Source organism: Mastomys coucha, unplaced genomic scaffold (assembly GCF_008632895.1).
Source record: "Mastomys coucha isolate ucsf_1 unplaced genomic scaffold, UCSF_Mcou_1 pScaffold21, whole genome shotgun sequence".
NCBI lineage: Eukaryota > Metazoa > Chordata > Mammalia > Rodentia > Muridae > Mastomys > Mastomys coucha.
Window position 1 is genome coordinate 76,895,391 of NW_022196904.1, and position 18,649 is coordinate 76,914,039.

The 18,649-nt window shown below is 36.1% G+C and overlaps 1 protein-coding gene across 6 annotated transcripts in view; it reads left to right on the forward strand.

Moving 5' to 3' along the window:
* Window positions 1–18,649, forward strand: part of Grm5 (glutamate metabotropic receptor 5) — a 529,892-nt gene that overhangs the window by 366,575 nt on the left and 144,668 nt on the right. For all 6 annotated transcript variants that reach the window (XM_031387268.1, XM_031387264.1, XM_031387267.1 and 3 more), the window contains one exon: window positions 13,934–14,169. In XM_031387268.1, coding sequence (XP_031243128.1) covers window positions 13,934–14,169 — 236 coding nt within the window. The remainder of the gene's footprint in view (window positions 1–13,933; window positions 14,170–18,649) is intronic.

Below are 18,649 nucleotides of genomic sequence, written 5' to 3' on the forward strand. Positions count from 1 at the left end.
GGGACAGGGTTTCTCTGTGGAGCCCTGGCTGTCCTGGAACTCACTCTCTAGACCAGGCCGTCCTCGAACTCAGAAATTCGCCTGTCTCTGCCTCCCAAGTGCTGGGGTTAAAGGCATGAGCCACCACTGCCTGGCTAAATCACTTAATTCTTAAATCAAATCTGTCCTTATTCACCCTCCTGGTCCACCTCTGACTGTTCTACAACCCATACCTCTGCCTCCCCATGCCCCCGCATCACCAAGAGGATGCCCCTGCTATCCCTACCCCACCAGATCTTCCCACTCCTTGGGGCTTCAAGTCTCTTGAGGGTTAGGTGCATCTTCTCTCATTGAGGCTGGACTAGGCAGTCTTCTGCTGTATATATGTCTGGGCCTTATATCAGTTGGTGTATGCTGCCTAGTTGGTGGCTCAGTGTCTGAGCGATCTTGGAGTCAGGTCAGTTGAGACTGCTGGTCTTCCTATACACTTAACTTTTTTTCTAATTTTCCTTTTGCTAAATTCTTTTCATATTGTAGTCACAGTTTGGGATATTTTAAAATAAGACTAGATAATTTATTAAGAAAGAGAAGGCACTCTCAAAAACTAGAATGAGCTATTGTGCAATGGGACAACCTCCCTGTTCATTTATCTGAAAAAAAAGTGGGATACTTGTATTACTTCTCTTTTAAATGTGAGGAGTAAATTCTAGTTCAGCTAGTTTACTACTTTTGCTATGTTGGTATGTGTGTATGTATGTGTCTGTGTACGTTACAAGAGTGTGTGTGTGTGAGTGTGTTTGTAAAACTGTGGGTCCTGTAAGTGTATGTACATGTGTGAGAATGTGTGTATGTGTTGTGTGAATGAGTGTATGAGTGTGTGCATACATATCTGTACCTTGTGTGTGTGTGTGTGTGTGTGTGTGTGTGTATCTATGCATATATGTATAGACCACTTTAGTGAATCAATCCTCATCTTCCGTCTCTTTGAGGTAGGGTCTTTTGTTTTTCCTGATGCACACTGTACTGCAGAAAAGCAGGCCCAGGAAATTTCTGGAAATTCTCCTGTCTTCATCATCCATCTCACCATAAAACTTTTAAGATTATACAAATTTATACCAACACATCTGGGTTTTTAACATGAGTTCCAGTGATCAAACTTGGTGGTTAGCATCGCTTGGCAGGCCCTTTGTTCCATTAAACCATATGCCCCCACCCCAACCAAATAGATTTAAATTATTTAAATTTGATTTTTTTTCTTTAGTTTAATTTCATTTTATTATATTTCTCTGGGGGCATGCTTATTTTTAAGTTTTAAAATTATTATAAACATTTTTCACAAACCACTTCATGGTATCCTTTTAGAGTTTGAATTTTTCATCCCTAATATTTGTAAGCTGCCAGCTAACCTGCCCGAGTTTCTTTTATGTCTGTCCTTCCTGTGATGTGGACACAGTTCTGCCTCTCTCACATTCTGCCTTCATGGAAATGCTTGGGATTCAAACTCAAATCTTCCTCATCGTGTAGTAAGCACTACACTCACAAAGCCATCTCCTCAGCCCGAGTTCTTAGTGTTAATTCTCAGGCATTTAATATCTTAAACTTCTCTTCACCTTTGTTTAAATGATTGCCATAAGCTAACTTCTTAGACTTGTCTGTCATTCAGTCTAAAATGAATTAACCACATTACTTTAAAATTTGTTCTCTAATAATACCAATGCTTGCAAGATGGATTCCAGTGCATGTTTCACTAGATTTCATTTGTTTAGTTCCGTTGGCTTTAACCAGGCCCATTTCTTGCTGAATGGTGGACAGTGTGTATGAAAATTCTCATGGGGAATCTGACATGATATCTCACATGTGCTCCTCCTGAGAGGGCTTGTGTGGCTTCTTCACAGCAGTTAGGTCCTGTTAGGTTTATTTAAAGCAAATTGCATAATGGAGGCATTTAATTGCTTGCCCCAATTTTTTTTTACCATGAAGTTATAGTTTTTAATAACAGACAAACACACATACACACACACATACACATAAACCTTAGAATATTTTCTATACCTTTCTTAGAGGTCCATAGTTCTATTTATTTGTTTTTTGTTTCAAAATACTTTAACTATCTCAATCTTTGCTTGTCTTTTAAATTTCTTCGCCACTCTTTTTAGCTCTGCTTCTGAAATCCTTCACAAATATCTCCAAACTAACATGGTTTTGAAGAATAATACAGTATTAAATATGTTTCAAATCTCCAACCTGTCCCCTTGGATATTTGCTTATCATATTTTGGGTTTAATTGTAGTCTAGAAATTAAAACAATAAATAAATAAAAAGAGACTTTAAAGCCTCACACAGTGGTTTTGTCCCAACTTCTAACCGACTTAATGAATTCAGTGCTATTGATCATACCTCAAAGGAAAGACTCTAATTTGGTATAGTCACTTTCTCTCCACTTATAGTTCTGGATAACTAGATAGTCTGATAACCTACAGGCTTAAAACAAATTCACCCAACCAACCTAGGTGTCTTCTGAATAGTATTTATCTGATTTATCAATGTTGAAAAAGAAAGCAGTTTCTAGAATGTGATTTACATTCTCAGTCTGCTTGGATTGATTATTGGATAATTGATGTATAAATTTTATAGGCATAGATATTGACTTTTTCTGGATAATCAGAATAGCTACTCTCCAGTATAGTATATAAAGTATATATTTGTTACTAATGTTCTATATATGTATTTATTTGTAGACCATATCATGTTGATATGTGACAGTAGCTTCTTGTCTTTAGTAAACGCTATGATGAGATTTGTCAATAAAAATTGCCTTAGAGTCTCATATTAATTGAAAAAAGTTCATCCCTCATTTGAAACAGAAATCAAAATTTCTTAATCATTTTCTAATGGCTCTTTTTCTTGTAATTAGAGAGATTTGTAATAACTTTGCCAATGCATACAAGCAACACAGAGATAGTATTTTACCAGAAGTAGAATAAAATGGTTTATGACAATTGTCATTTGTGCTGAAGAAGAAAATTATTTCAGAGTGTGTGTGTGTGTGTGTGTGTATTTGTGTGTGTTTGTGTGTGTGTATGTGTGTTTGTGCATTTGTATCTTCAGATACAATAGCTTGTCTTTCAAAGCATTTCTCTATTTCATGGAATTATTCTGGTTGCTAAGTTGATACACCTTTTAAACAATAGCCTGATTTCTCATGACTGCTGTAATCGGACAGGAGTAATACACAAAGATTATATAATATACAAAGTAATCTTTCAAAATTATGTTCCTCAGATTATCCTAAGTAAGAAAGTGCATAATGAGAAAACATTTCTGGAGACATAAGATGACAAGTCAGAGGGAGAATTTCTGCTAACCAAGAGTCAAACACCAAAGCAGGGTGGTGTTCCAGTTATTTGAACAGGTTCACTTACATTTGTTATTTCTATATTCTCATGTGTTTGAAGGCAGTCCACACTAAAACAGAATCCCATGATTGAATCTCCTCCAATATCTACAATATTAATATTAACTATTAATATTAATATTAATAGTTAGTGAATATTCATCTATGGCTTCATACCTTGTGAAATATACTGTTTTATGTGCTTATTTTATTCCCTAAGAATTTTACCCATGGAACATTGCATCTTTTGTTCAGGATTAAAAAAAAAAAGGTGGAGTTAGATGATAGATAAGTTACACTTCTATCGGGAGGATTTATGAAAAACCTGCTTTCAAGCACCATCTTTTCAGGCTAAACTAACTTCCTTTTGGGTGAGACTTGGAGTATTTATTTCCTTTCCAGTTATTAGCCAGATATGGTCTCAAATACCACAATCCATTGGCATTTCATTGCATGCTACTCTCTTTCTTATCAAAGAAACATACCTGTTACAGTTTGCTATTAAAGCACTCTTTAATTTGTTTGATGAATTGGTCCCATTTCACTGGTCATTGGATCAGACTATAGACATCCAGAACAATTTCTCCATTTGAGTCAGTTAACTTGGGATCTTAGTTACAATTTCAAATTTCCCTTTAAACAGCATCTATTGAATTAATGTTTAAATATTGAAAAAGTATATGTTTACAAAGATTAAGAATTCTACTAGAATTCTGTGTGCATATGCCTAATCCTGTACTCTGTTCTCTACACTCTAATTTAGACTTTTAAATGTGATCCCTAAAGAAATACTTCCCATATTTTTATCTTTGCCAGAGGAAGTTTTTTGAAATATTTATGAAACATTAGAAATACCTGAATTTGGAAGTGAGTGAAGTTCAGGTTGTCATGGTTAATGTTGACTGTTGACTTGAAAATCTATGAGATAAATCTCTAGCCATGTCTGGGAGAAAGTATCTGATTATGTCAAACAGGAAAAAAAAATGTATGTGGTAGTAGCCTTCTCTGAACTAGGATGACACACTAAAAAGACAAGAATGTGATGTGAGGTATATTTCTGTTGCTTCTTGATTATCCATGTTACCAGATCCCTCTTGCCCTGCTTTGGTGCCTTGCAATTGTGAGCCAAAGTCACTATTTTTTCCTTGACTTGTCAATTTTCAGGTGTTTGCTAATGACTAGAGCAAAGTAGCTAAAATTGGGCATTTATATCTATAACTCAGTGATTCGGAGCTTCAGTTTCTTCAGCTGTAAGGTAAAGTTAATACATATTGTCTGTAAGTTCCATAGAACAATGGGCAAAGTCACCATAAAACCGTCTAACATGAGACAGATAGAGAGTTAAGGTCCCCTTTACTTCTTTGTCATGATTGTTTTGCTATAGATCCTACAATCCAATTCTATTATCCATTATAGTCCTATAAAATGGGAAAGGTTAAGATTTTCAAAACTCAGAGATGATTTGGCTTTAAATGGATAATCTTACCTTCTGCTCAACAATTCTGAACTTTGCTTCCTGTTATAAATAAATAATTCATTACTGTTTAGTGTGTTTCATGACTTTTATTTAATATTTCTGAATCATTCTTTACTTTCCTATTTTGTTTAAATATTTAAAATTTTCTTATTCCCCCAAGTGGAGAAAGTAATAATATTGTAAAGAGGATGCCCAACCACCATTAAACTTCCACTATTAGAATAAAAAATCAGAAATACCTTTTAAAAAGCTATTTGTAAAAGATTTGGCAGGATGATTATTACCCGTGGGTAGCATACCAGCTTCTATAATAATTATGTGGGTTGAGAACAGATTCTGAAAAGTAAAGTTGAGTTTGCAGCCTAATGAATGCACTCATTAACTTTAATAGCTGAGAAAGGAGAGGAGTGGGTCATGTGAATGGATATTACTGACTCTTTCAGACATTCCATAAGACCTAGACCATGTTATTGTTTTATTATCTAAAAGTTAGTGGATGTGACACCTAAAAAGAATTCTACATGCTAGAAGCTGATCATTTAAAGCTTTTTTTTCTAATGAGGCATATTAATCTTATAGAGGGTTGATACCATTTGAAACCGGAACATAGCACCTATTAGGTATGTTCCATATAACTGAACTATCTCCCCAGCCAAATGATAAATTTCATTAAACATTTACAGAATGTTTAATATATATCAGCCATTAAAATAGATACAAACACATCCCCAAAGTATGTAGGTTACATGGAAAATTATAAACAAATCTAGCTGTGTAATAATTTTAACATTAATAGTACTATCATATTACCAATGTGGAAAAAAAAGTCTGTCCCCCTTGCTCTTTATTCCATCTTCATGTTTCCTATATTATTATTAAATAATTGTTTGGAGAACAGTTGAATAAATGCTGTCTAGAATAAATATGTCTAGAATTCTACCTTGCCCTTCACCAAATTCCCAAACTTGGAATCTTGGTTGGATTTTTTATGACTATTTCTTCTGGGAATAGTCTCTCAGGTGTCTAGATTTTCACACTCACATTCAATTTTTTTAGAATAGTATTTAAGATAATATGTTTATGTTGTTTCTCATGACAGCACAATGAAATACCTTCCAAGAACTCTATTGAGTTATAGGAAAGGAGTAAGTTGTGGTTTGAAAGTTCAACTTCAGAGCCATTGTATGTGATTAGCCTTTGGCACAAATACATCAAGAGACAGCAAATGTAAGATCTATGAGTTTGGAAGCATTTAGAAGCTAATTGATCAAGGAATAATGTTAGGAAGGAAGGACAGGAATGTAATTTTCTTTAAATGATGCTACAGGGACTTACAACCTAATTAGTTGCCTGTTTATGAGTCAATTGACTAAAAAGTAAAGAGCATGTTCATTCTAAAGGAAAAAAATGAAGACATTCCAGTGGATCAGAGATTGTGATGCCTATTCGGGCAGGTCACACTTAGTGACCTCATGACTTGTGCTGGGTGTGGCCTCGGATTTAGGGACTGGCACAAAAGAGGCACTCAAAATCAATACTAAATCAATGCTTTGTAAGTTCAACATTGATTCTATCACTTGAGACATACCAATCCATTTACTCAGGGCTCTATGTGTTTTTCATATTTTTTTGGTAGAAATAGCATCAATAACTTAAAAAAATATTGATTCTAAAATTGAAAACAGGAAGAAGCTCTATTTTGAAGAAAAAAGAAAAAATATTTAGCTCTTCTATTCAACACTAGATAATTTGAAAATTTTTCTTTATTGACCTTACTTATTCTTTTGTGTATGTATCCCTTAAAGATTCTCCAGTGTTTTGCAATGTATATTTTGAGGGTAAATCAGTTTTAAGGCATGAAGTGATTTTGTGAGTATTTGTCTCAGGCTATGTATGAATATACATATAATATATGATGTATATATTATGTTTAAGTAAATTAAATTATACCTATATTATATATGATCTATAATAAATTACAGCTAATTTATAAATTAAAATAACTTTATTGTTCAGATCCTGATAAGACTAAATTATATAATGAAATTTTTATACCATATACATAAATTTAAAGAAATGTGTTCACACTGGCTTTAGACATTTGGTTTATTTTTTTTTTTAGCAGTCCAGTCTTTATCCTCCTCCTCATCCATGCTCTGATTGTTCCGCACACCAAACCTCCTCTTCCCATCTCTAAGAGGATGTCCCCACATCTCCAGCCCCACCCCACCAGACTTACTCACTTCCTGGGGTCTCAAGTCTCTTGAAGGTTAGGTGCATCATCTCTCACTGAGTCAAGACCTGGAAGTCCTCTGCAGTATGTGTGTTGGGGCAGTCCTCTGAAGTATGTGTTGGGAGTCTCGTACCAACTGGAGTATGCTGCCTGCTTGGTGGCTCAGCATCTGAGCAATCTTGGGGGTCCAGGTTAATTGAAACTGCTTGTCTTCCTGTAGGGTCACTTTCCTCCTCAGCTTCTTCCAGCTTTTTCCCCTAATTCAACCACAGGGGTAACCAGCTTCTGTCTCTTGGTTGGGTGTAAATATCTGCATCTGACTCTTTCAGTTGCTTGTTGGGCCTTTTGGAGGGCAGTCATGGTAGGCTTTGTTTGTAAGCATACCATGGTATCAGTAATAGTGTCGGGACTTGGGACCTTCCCTTGAGCTGGATCCTACTTTGGTCCTATTGCTGGACCTTCTTTTCCTAAGGTTCCTCTCCATTTCCATCTGTGCAGTTCTTTCAGACAGGAACAATTATGAGTGAGAGTTTTGATTGTGAGATGGCAACTCCCTCAGTCAGTTGATGCCCTATCTTTCTGCTGGAGGTGGGCTCTATAAGTTCCCTCGCCCTACTGTTGGGCAGTTCATCTAAGGTCCTTCCCTTTGAGTACTGAGAATCTCTCAACTTCCAGGTCTCAGGTACAATCTAGAGGATCTCCCTACCCCCTGCCTCCAGAGGTTAGAGGTTACCATTTCTATTCTTTCTGCTGACCCTCAGGGCTTCAGTCCTTTTCCCCCTCCCCTGCCAATACCTGATCATGTTCTTTCTCCTCTTCCTGTCCCTGTCCCTTTTCCCACCCAGGTCTCTCCCCTCCTCTCCCTTTCCCTCCACCACCCCTTATTGCTTTCTTCTCCCTCCCAAGTGGGATTGAGGCATCCTGACTTGGGTCCTTTGGCTTGTTAACCTTATTGACTTTTGTAATATAATGGCAGTTCTAAAAACAAGATTCTTTTCTTCTGTTTATTAAAAACTACCAAATTTCTATATCTGATAAACAGAACTTTGGAAAATAACCATTAAAAGGAAACAAACTTTCATGAATTGTTAATTATGAGGAAATAATGGAAAATAAATTTGAAAAAAGAAAAAAGAAAGATTGTTGATCCAGAATGAATATTTTTTTCTAAAGATTTATTTATTTATTTTATGTATATATGAGTACACTGTAGCTGTAAGGTCGACGTGAGCCTTCATGTAGCTGTTGGGAATTGAACTTATGACCTCGGTTCCGGACGTCTCCACTCGCTCAGGCCCAAAGATTTTGATTGATTGATTGATTGATTGATTGATTGATTGATTTTTGGAAAATGTCTCTCGTGGATGTTTATTACTTAAGTTTATAATTATTTCTTTCTCTACTTTGTAACTTTTTTCCTTTTATTAGATATTTTCTTTATTTACATGTCATATTTCCCACTTTCTTCTCCAAAAAAACAAAAAGCAAAAACAAAAACAAAACAAAAAAGAACAAGAACAAACCACTATTCCCTCCCCCTCCCCCTCCTCACTACCCCACCCTCTCCTGCTTTTTTTACCTGTCTTCAGATGCATCAGAAGAGGGCATCAGATCTCATTATGGGTGGTTGTGAGCCACCATGTGGTTGCTGGGATTTGAACTCAGGACCTTTAGAAGAGCAGTCAGTGCTCTTACCCACTGAGCCATCTCGCCAGCCAGGATGTATATTTTCTATAGTACTATCTTGGGATGAGAATGAAAGTGAGATTTTTGTAGGAAGAGTATGTTTTAAAAATGTTTGGGGAGAAGAAATAAGGGAATGTAAGGAGCTGGTTCCAGTTCAGCAGTTAAGATCACATACTGCTTTCTGAAGACCTGAATTTTGTTCCCAGGATCCACATCACACAGCCCACAAACATCTATTGCTCCATATGTAAGTTATCCAATGCCTTCTTCTGGATTCCACAACGACTTGCACTGATGTGTGTATATTCACACCCTGGTCCCAACACACACATACACACATACACACAATTAAAAATAAAATATATCTTAGTGCAATGAAAAAATTTAAATATCTACTAAGGAGGTGCTTTAAAAACAAGTGCAGGTCCATGGATAGTTTCCATTTGGTTAAACTTTGCTGAGTGAGTTAAGAAAGCTTTCCTTCTTTGTAATGAGCAGTGACATTGTTACTTCAGGACAACCAAAGCTAGAAGCATCACAAGAACAATAATGAAATTAAAAGCTTATGTGTTTCCATTCATTTTCCTGGCTTTCTGGGACTCTCTCCTGCCTCTTCCCAGATTTGATCCTGCCCACAGGGAGACCAAGAGTGTCAACTAACCTGGACCTTGGGAGCTCTCAGAGACTGAGCTACCAACAAAAGAGCAAGCCTCCAACACTTGTCTAGCAGAGAGCAGCCTTGTCCTGCCTTAGTGGGACACCTAATCCTGCAGTGTGGGGAGATACTGGGGGGGGCACTTTCACAGGGGCAAGGGAGAGGGGGGATGGGAAGAGGGATTCTGTGAGGGGAACACTGGGAGAGGGGGAAGCATTTGGGATGTAAATTAATTAGTTAATTATAAAAAGGGAAAATGTTTATTTGTAGTCAATTCTCATTATTTACTGCAATGTTCTTCAAACATGCTGCAAATTCTTTTGTTGTTGTTGTTTTGTTGTGTTTTTGTTTTTCGAGACAGGTTTCTCTGTGTAGCCCTGACTGTCCTTGAACTCCCTCTGTAGACCAGGCTGGCCTTGAACTCAGAAATCGGCCTGCCTCTGCCTCCCAGTGCTGGGATTAAAGGCATGTGCCACCACTGTCTGGCTACATGCTGCAAATTCTAAATCAGCAAATACTATTTATTTATTTATTTATTTATTTATTTACACTCCAGATTTGTTCCCACCCTCATCTACTCTCCGACTATTCCACATCTCATACCTTCTCTCCACTCCTCTATATCCACGAGGATGTCCCCACTTCTGACCCCCCAACCCACTTGACCTCTAAACTCCCTGGGGTCTCCAGTCTCTTGAGGGTTAGATGTGTCATCTCTGATGTGTTAGGGGCTTCATATCATGGTCTATGCTGCCTGGTTGGTGGTCCAGTGTAAGACTGCCTTTTTAAATGGACAAATATATGTTTAGGTTGTTCTAAGCATCTGGTGACAATATTTAAAACATAAACTAATGATCACACAGCCTTGTGTTGTAGTAAAAATTTGATCATTTCTACCTCACCTTAGATCATTCAGTTCCCAGAAAAACCACACAAAACCTTTATATTTATAATAAGTCTTATAGTACTAGATCTGAGCAGATATCAACCCTCTAAGCTAATTTGTCTAACATCCCTGTTAATAACACCAAAATATGGCTTGATATGTTTTGCCTGGTCTGCTCTTACTCATAATGGCTAACCCTCATGGCCAGTTTTCATATCCCTTACCCCATGGCATCTTCCTGTCTTCATTCTCCTCTCCTTTCTCCTCTTCATGTTCTCTACATCAGACCCCAAGCTCTGGGAATTAGAGCTCCTCCTATCTTTCTTCCACAGAGATATAGGCTATAGGCACCTTTATTCAACCAATAATTTTAAATTGTGGAGTAAGGTTACATTATATTACTTGGTGTATGTGAGGATTTCCTCATCCCTGAGGCAACCAGATCTTGGGGCCAGTATTTAACATTTTAATATATAGCAACAGACCAAACTGCAGCAGCCTTGTTTTAGGGGAGTTTCTTTTAAAGATTTAATATATGCATATATGTGTGTGTAATATATATATATATATATATAATATATGTACACACACACATATATACACATATATATGTATAATATGTACATGTATAACTATATATAATATATATGTTATATATATATATATAAGCCTATAAAAATATGGAGTTTCTGAAAGTAAATACAGTATGAAAAAGAGACTTTCATTTGTGAGAACTCACATCTTGTTCAGTCGCAACTGAGAATATCATGTCAGTGCACTATGATGTTAAGCCTCTATCCATATTTGTTGACAACTCTAAAGTAATCCAACATTAATATGGGTCTTGTAACTAATGCAGTTGAATTTGCAAACGCTGAGACTCAAACCAAAGTCTTTGGACACACTGGGAAAGTGCTGTGCTGCTGAAATATAACCCAGGGGAACACAAGTGGAATAGACTATAAATGATGAGCAAAAATGCCCACGAGTGAAAAAAATAAATGATAGATAGATAGACAGACAGACAGACAGACAGATAAATATTCAATAAGTATTTTAAAAGTGCCTTAGGTATGGCATGCATGTCCTTAGTTTTCTTTCCCTTTCCCCTTGTTATGGTAAAATATAAATCATTTGAAGCATTAATGTGGCACCATCATGTTGAAGACCATATTTTCAAAGCAATAAAAAGAACCAGGTAGTAGAAAGGAAATTTTTGGCTTTCCTTAACATGTATTTTATTTTTTAGAGTTTTTTCATTCCCCATTTGAAATGCTCTGTCATTTTAAAGAAATCTGACTGCTCATTTGTAATTCATAATAAGCAATAACTAGTGCATACAGAAACTTTTCAGCTTAAAGTATTCTTTCTTGGGACTTACCTGGCAGACATTCTTAATATGTTAAAAAATAATGACCCTGTTTAGCGCATAGTTATTGAGAATTCTCGGTTTCTACTCTAACTCTATGATTTTTCTTTTCATTTTACAATAAATTGGAAATAACTGAATCAAAATATCTTTAAGTTTACAGCATGAGCTAACAAGGCTAATGACAACACATCATTTTTTTCAAAATTGTTAGAGATTTATGCCTGAGCAAAACAAAACGTGAAAGAGCAGAGTCAAAAGATGAGCAAATTAACATTCTTGGATCCAGATACTTTTCATCTATGGAAACATTACCCACAAGAGAGTTTATCAAAACCAGCTTTTTGCAAACGCCATTAAATTCAATGAATGGATTGTGAAGAGTAAATTGAGCCCATTATCATCTCACAATTTTACATAACATTCATAATCATACTGTTACATAAGACTGAACTAACATTAAACAAAAGAATAATTTGAATTCACATATCCAGGGAGAATGGGGCTCTGCTTGACAGACAGAGCTTCCTGTCCTGTTTGCAGCTCGCCCATGCAGCTCCTGGGTGCCAGAGAGACCCACACTCTTCTATCAGTGACAACAGAGGGAGGCAAGGAGGCAAACAAGCCCACTTCACTTCAACTTGTGAGCTTTAAATAAAATGTTCTGCCGCAGAAAAAGAGACACTTGAGAGAAGATAATGTGTGAAGTATCCAGACAAAATTCTCAGCTTTTCTTTCTCTTCCCTAATCTGTCACAAGGTTATTACTTTTTTAATTACCCCATAGATGGCTTTTAATAAGGTACATCTTATTAAAATAAAATACATCATCTAAAGGATCTTAGAAGAAGAATTGGCTTATTTGGCTTGCTTATTTCGTTTTCTCCCTTTCCATCCTTTTCCTTGGGAAATAGCTCAGATCAGTGTGAGATACATTTGGAATACACTAATGACAATGTATGACCTTTGCAGCAAATCATAGTTACCAATGTTTAAATCAGAACTGATACACCACATCACATTTTAAAATAGTCATGCATTTGTTATATTTTAATATCTTACCTAATACTCCACTACTGGTTTTACAGTCAAATTGTTTTATTGGATATAACATTTATTCAGTGGAAAATAAATTAAATGGGGTAAACAATGGATCATAATGCCAACCTGTGTCCTCTACCAGCTGCTTGAATTCAAATATCTTCCTGCTTTTCAGGGCAGGCAGCGCTCTGCCCTTCCCCTCAGATCCCTCAACATTACTTCTTTGCTTCTTTTGTGTTAGTTCTTAAACTGTCAACGTTGTATTGGAGCATGCATTTCCTCAAAGAGGACTTCCAGGGCTTTAAGAAAGGCCAGCATCACTTGGTTCAAAAGATGGCCACCACCAGCTCTGTGCTGCACTGGAAAGAGGAATAAACAAACAATTCCTCTTCTAGCTGCTGCTATAAGGCATACCATTTAACTCAAATGTATTTTCTTGTGTTTATTTACAATGGTATATTTCCTTTATTTTCTACATAAATTTATAATACTTTTTCCCTATTCTTTTTGTTCTCTCAAGGTGAGAGTTGATTATGAGGTAAAGGGTATTTTCCCTCTCACTGTAATTGGTATTGCATCATTTAATTTTTTTTAAATTTTGCAAATATATGATTTTAGATATATGTTTAAATGAATTTGAATGTACACAGGCTGGAAAGGAGCATATGTACTGTCGTCACAGAATGACTATATGTACAAGATATTTTAACATTTATAATTTTTATTTCTTGTATAAATAACAATAATACCATGCCACACTTTAATTAATATTGTATATGTTTTGGAAATATTTTCTAATATTTTAATACCAATTTTGTTATTCTCTTAATGGTTATTATAATTTAAATCAAAGAAGATATTAGAGTTAATTTGACTTACTTAAAATCCAGGAAAATTATGCACAGTAAAATTGTGAAACTTGCATTATATTTTATAATTTGTGAATTTCCATTAAAAACATTAGCTTCTCTTCTATAATTTAAAGGTAAGATTATTGCATTCTAATGTCTGAAAGTCACATTTCCATCATGGTATTTCCTTTGCTTTTGCTTCAAACAGGCTGATAGATAACAGTCATCTCTGTCATGCAATGCATAGTCTTTGTGAGGCCTGTTAATAGCCATTTTACAATTAGTGTCTCAAACTAGAAAGATTCATTTTCCCAGAATATTTCTACTCTAAGCTGAGGGAACTGTCTTTGCTTGTTTCCACAGTGATGGCTGGGCTGACAGGTATGACGTGACAGATGGGTATCAGCGAGAAGCTGTTGGTGGAATTACAATCAAGCTCCAGTCTCCTGATGTCAAGTGGTTTGATGATTATTATTTGAAACTCCGGCCAGAAACAAACCTCAGAAACCCTTGGTTTCAAGAATTTTGGCAGCATCGTTTTCAGTGCCGGCTGGAAGGGTTTGCACAGGAGAACACCAAGTACAACAAGACTTGCAACAGTAAGCCAATTTATTGTTTCATTTAAAGTAGATAAGGCTAAGTCTCCAATTTGTGGGAATTGTGTCATGGGGATAGAGACTATCAATTGTTAGTGTTGAGGACTCTTACATAAACAGAGTGGATATTGCTACTTAATGGTGATAATCAGTTTTTATTCTCACTAACCAAAACATATCTAAGCAAGTGTTTACTCTATTGAGATTTAAAATAATTAAATTACCACTATTTATAGCATTAAAAAATGAATGTGTTTCTGCAAGGCACTGTGCTAGAAGGATCACATGAATTAGCTCCAGAGTGAAATTACTCTTGACAGCTCTGAAGGTAGGGTCTCTGTCGTATGCATTTCTATCATCTTGAACTGTCAGGTGATGGAACATCCGTCTAAAGAATGAATGAATAAAAGTCAGAGAGCAGGTCTATTTTCTACTGCAATAAATAAACCAGAAATAGTAACATGAAGTTTGATGTATACAATTATAATATTTTAGGAAGCATAATTCCATCTAAACCATTATTCAGTCATTAAGCAAATACTTACAAATGCTCAACAATGTGACAAGTTATTGCTTTAGTTGTGAGAGTACCATGATGTGGAAGGTTCATTGTCTTCAAAATTGTAGCATTTTAGAAGTAAGGTAATACTGCTGACAAAAACTCAATTCCATGTTGTCAATGCTGGGAGTTACATAAAGCTTAGACAATTATATAGTTGTGCATACCACATCCTAAAATTCTTCCTTGATTTTAGTAACCAGGCATAGCTAATATTGACTATTGATATGTAAGTCAATTTCCCAAAAATTTTGTTAAAATTGATTAGGAGTGTGTGGAGAATGATTTATCTCACGTTGTGCAACAAAAACAGGACATATATTTGGAAAGAAATTAAATGTTACAGTTGTTGCTATTTTTATTCATCCTGTGAGAACACTAGCTTGTGTCAGCCTTTGTCATTGTAACTCCAATTCTAGTTCACAGCTGGGTTGCCATATTCCTGGATCAAATAAGGAAAATAGTGAGTTTGTAAAGCAGCCTCTCTCTTAGGTCATATGCAAACAGTGTTTTGCTATCAGCTCATTTTCTTCATGAAACGATGGAGATAGTAGTGATAGTTTGTGCTTCCTTTATCATTATTTGAAAAAACAAGAACTTAACCAACTTATTTTGGTTCTTATTTGGGTAATGAGGAGGTAAGGAGTTTTACCTAGGGTTTCAATTGCTATGATGAAACATGAGAACCATAAGCAACTTGAGGAGTAAAGGGTTTATTTAGCATTTTCTTTCATATTGAAGACCATCAAGGGAAGTCAGGGCAGTAAGTCAACACAGGAACCAAAGGCAGGGACCGACAAAGAGACCATGGAGGAATGTTGCTTACTAGTTTCATCATTCTGGGTGCTTATCCACCCCAGGACCACCTGTCCAAGAATGGCACCACCTACAGAGAGCTGGGATTTCCCACATCAACCACCAATGAAGAAAATGTGCCATAGGCTCACACCCAAGCCAATGTGATGGAAGAGGGATGCAATTTCTCAAGTGATGTCCTCTCTTCCATAATAAATAAATTGTGACAAGCTGACATACAACTAGGCAGCATGGGAGGAAAGCTGGAATGTAGAGTATTGCATTGGTCAATGAAAACCCAAAAATCACAGGAAAATGGGCAAACAGTATGTTTGTATCTCTGTTGTTTGATTTCCTGCCCTCTCTTTCCTAAATCTGCAAAAGATTATTTGTTTATTTTCTTTGTTTGTTGCTTTTATTGTTATGAAAAATAACTGAGATTAAGCAACATTTCTACTGATGCTTCCCAATTTTGTTGCTGATTTTATGTTATTTGTATTTTTACCTACTTTTGAAATGACAAACCCCTTTCCATCTGGAGATTTGGGGAGCATAGCCCACTCCTTTGTGTTTGTAGACAGGTGAGTATTCAGGTACTTTGGAAGTGTGGCATAGAGAAAGCATCTCTGTATTCTCATCTTCTGAGCCCTCTCTTTCTTGTTCTTGTTCCTGTTCTTGTTCTTGTTCTTGTTCTTCTCCTTCTTCTCCTTCTTCTCCTTCTTCTCCTTCTTCTCCTTCTTCTCCTTCTCCTTCTCCTTCTCCTTCTCCTACTCCTTCTCCTTCTCCTTCTCCTTCTCCTTCTCCTTCTCCTTCTCCTTCTTCTTCTTCTTCTTCTTCTTATTCTTATTCTTATTCTTATTCTTCTTATTCTTATTCTTATTCTTATTCTTATTCTTATTCTCCTTCTCCTCCTCCTTCTCCTCCTCCTCCTCCTCCTTCTCCTCCTCCTCCTCCTCCTCGTTCTCCTTCTTCTCCTTCTTCTTCTCCTTCTTCTTCTCCTGCTCCTACTTTCCCTTCCTCCTCCTCCTCTTCTTCTCCTATTTCCTCTTCCTCTTCTTTGTCTTTTTCTTTTTTCATATAAATTAAAATGTATTTATTTATTTATTATTTGTTCTTCTACGAGATATTTATTTTAGGTTTAAGAAGAGAAATGACAAAACATTTCATAATAGTTTCAGAAATCTAGTCATTTTTAGGAGAATATCATCTATATATTCACCTATTAAGATATGATTTTATTTTCCATATAAAATTTATGAAAACTATCTTATTTTAGGTTGGATATGGAGACAATATCCCCAAAATTAAAATACTACCTTTAGTTTTAATTAATTAACTAATCTATTTATTTACTTCATATCCAAGCCACAGTTTCCCCTTCCTCCTCTTCTCCCAGTCCTTCTCCCTCCTTTCTTCTCCTCTGTCATCTGCTCCTCCCCCCTTTAACTTCAGTAAAGGGGAGGCCTCCCATGGTTATCACCCTTGGTATCTCAATTTGCAATAAATCTAGATGTATCTTCTCCTTTTCAAGAAAGAAGAGGCATCCCAGTAGCAGTGCAGAGTCCCCAAAGCAGGCATCAGAATCAGAGACAGCCCTTGCTCCTGCTGTTAGGAGTCCCTCATGAACACTAAGCTGCACAACTGTTATATACATTCAGAGTGTGGAGGTCCATCATATGAGTACTCTATGGTTGGTGGTTCAATCTCTACAGGTCCTTATGACCCCAGGTTAATTGATTCTATAGGTTTCCTGTGGTCTCCTTGACCTCTCTGCTGAACCCATTTCTTAGAATTTCTAATCACTACGTGATCTTCTCACTGAAAGCATTTATGTCCCGTTCTACTTCTTTCATTTACCTTTTTCTCATTTTTATCATATGATAACTTGAAAAGTGGCATGCAACTCCCAAACCTCTGTCTTATCTGAACATAATTTCTAGTCCATCATTTTCCAGACTTCACTCCTTGTCATACATCATTGTTTGCCACTGTGTTACAGGACATCTGTCTTTATATCCTTTACTTCATCAGCCCTTTCACATATTAAAATAAACATTTACCCATTTCATATATAAGCAGCTTAGTCATTTGTGATTATGCTACCTTTGGAGAAAAGGTGCTAACCTTTGAAATGGAAATTGCTGATATAGTTATTTCTCCATAAATAGAATCATTCACTGGATTCATGGTGAACAATAGCCTCATCATCATCCATACAAGCAGCTGCAGTCTACAGAATTCTTTCCTGTTGTGTTACAAAGAATTTTCATCTTTTTATCAGCATGTAAACATTATATAGTCATTCTACAGTCTCCTAAAGGCTTCCTTGTTTATCTTTATTTTCCAAATTCCTAGACACTTTGTATCTATAGAAAGTATTTAATACACATAGTGAAACAAATATCACTTTATTTCTGTTATACCCATGTAGTATTACAACAATAACAGAACCTTCCAATTTGAAGACTGAAACCACAGGGTACCCTCTAGGGTATAGGTTGAGTTTTTTTCTAGTTTTTCTGGATTTAAATCTAAAGTTTTTCACAACTTAGTTGCTTGCATCCAGTAACTCCTCTGGTGGACCACCTTGTCTGGCCTCAGACCTTGGTCCTGCTCCTGGGAGAAGATGTAGCTAATCCTGTAAAGACTTGATGCCCTAATGAGGGGAGATGCAGGTAGGAGGGGAGAGACCTTCTCAGAGGTAAAGGGGAGGGGGTTGGGGTGAAGAACTCTAGAAGTGGGTACCAGGAGGGGAGAATATTTGGGATGTAAACAAATAAAATAATTAATTTTTAAAAATTAATAAAAAATAACTTCATGAACTTGAACTTTCTACTATATATTCATTCACAGTTTGTGTGATTAGTAAGTTAAAATTTCTTTTAAAGAATTACTGCAATCATGGGGTTTGGTGGTGTTACATAAGTCAATAACACTAAAAGTGCAAATAGTACCATTAACTACTTTAGATTTAAAGATCCCCAATCCATTGATACAGTTTCTTTACCATACAGTGTTACTACACAGAAAACAGCAGCAGCAGCCACACATAAGTATTTACTGTATCTACTACATCATTGATTACATATGCAAAAGTGTGTCCAGAAGCTAGAAACATTTGGAAATTTG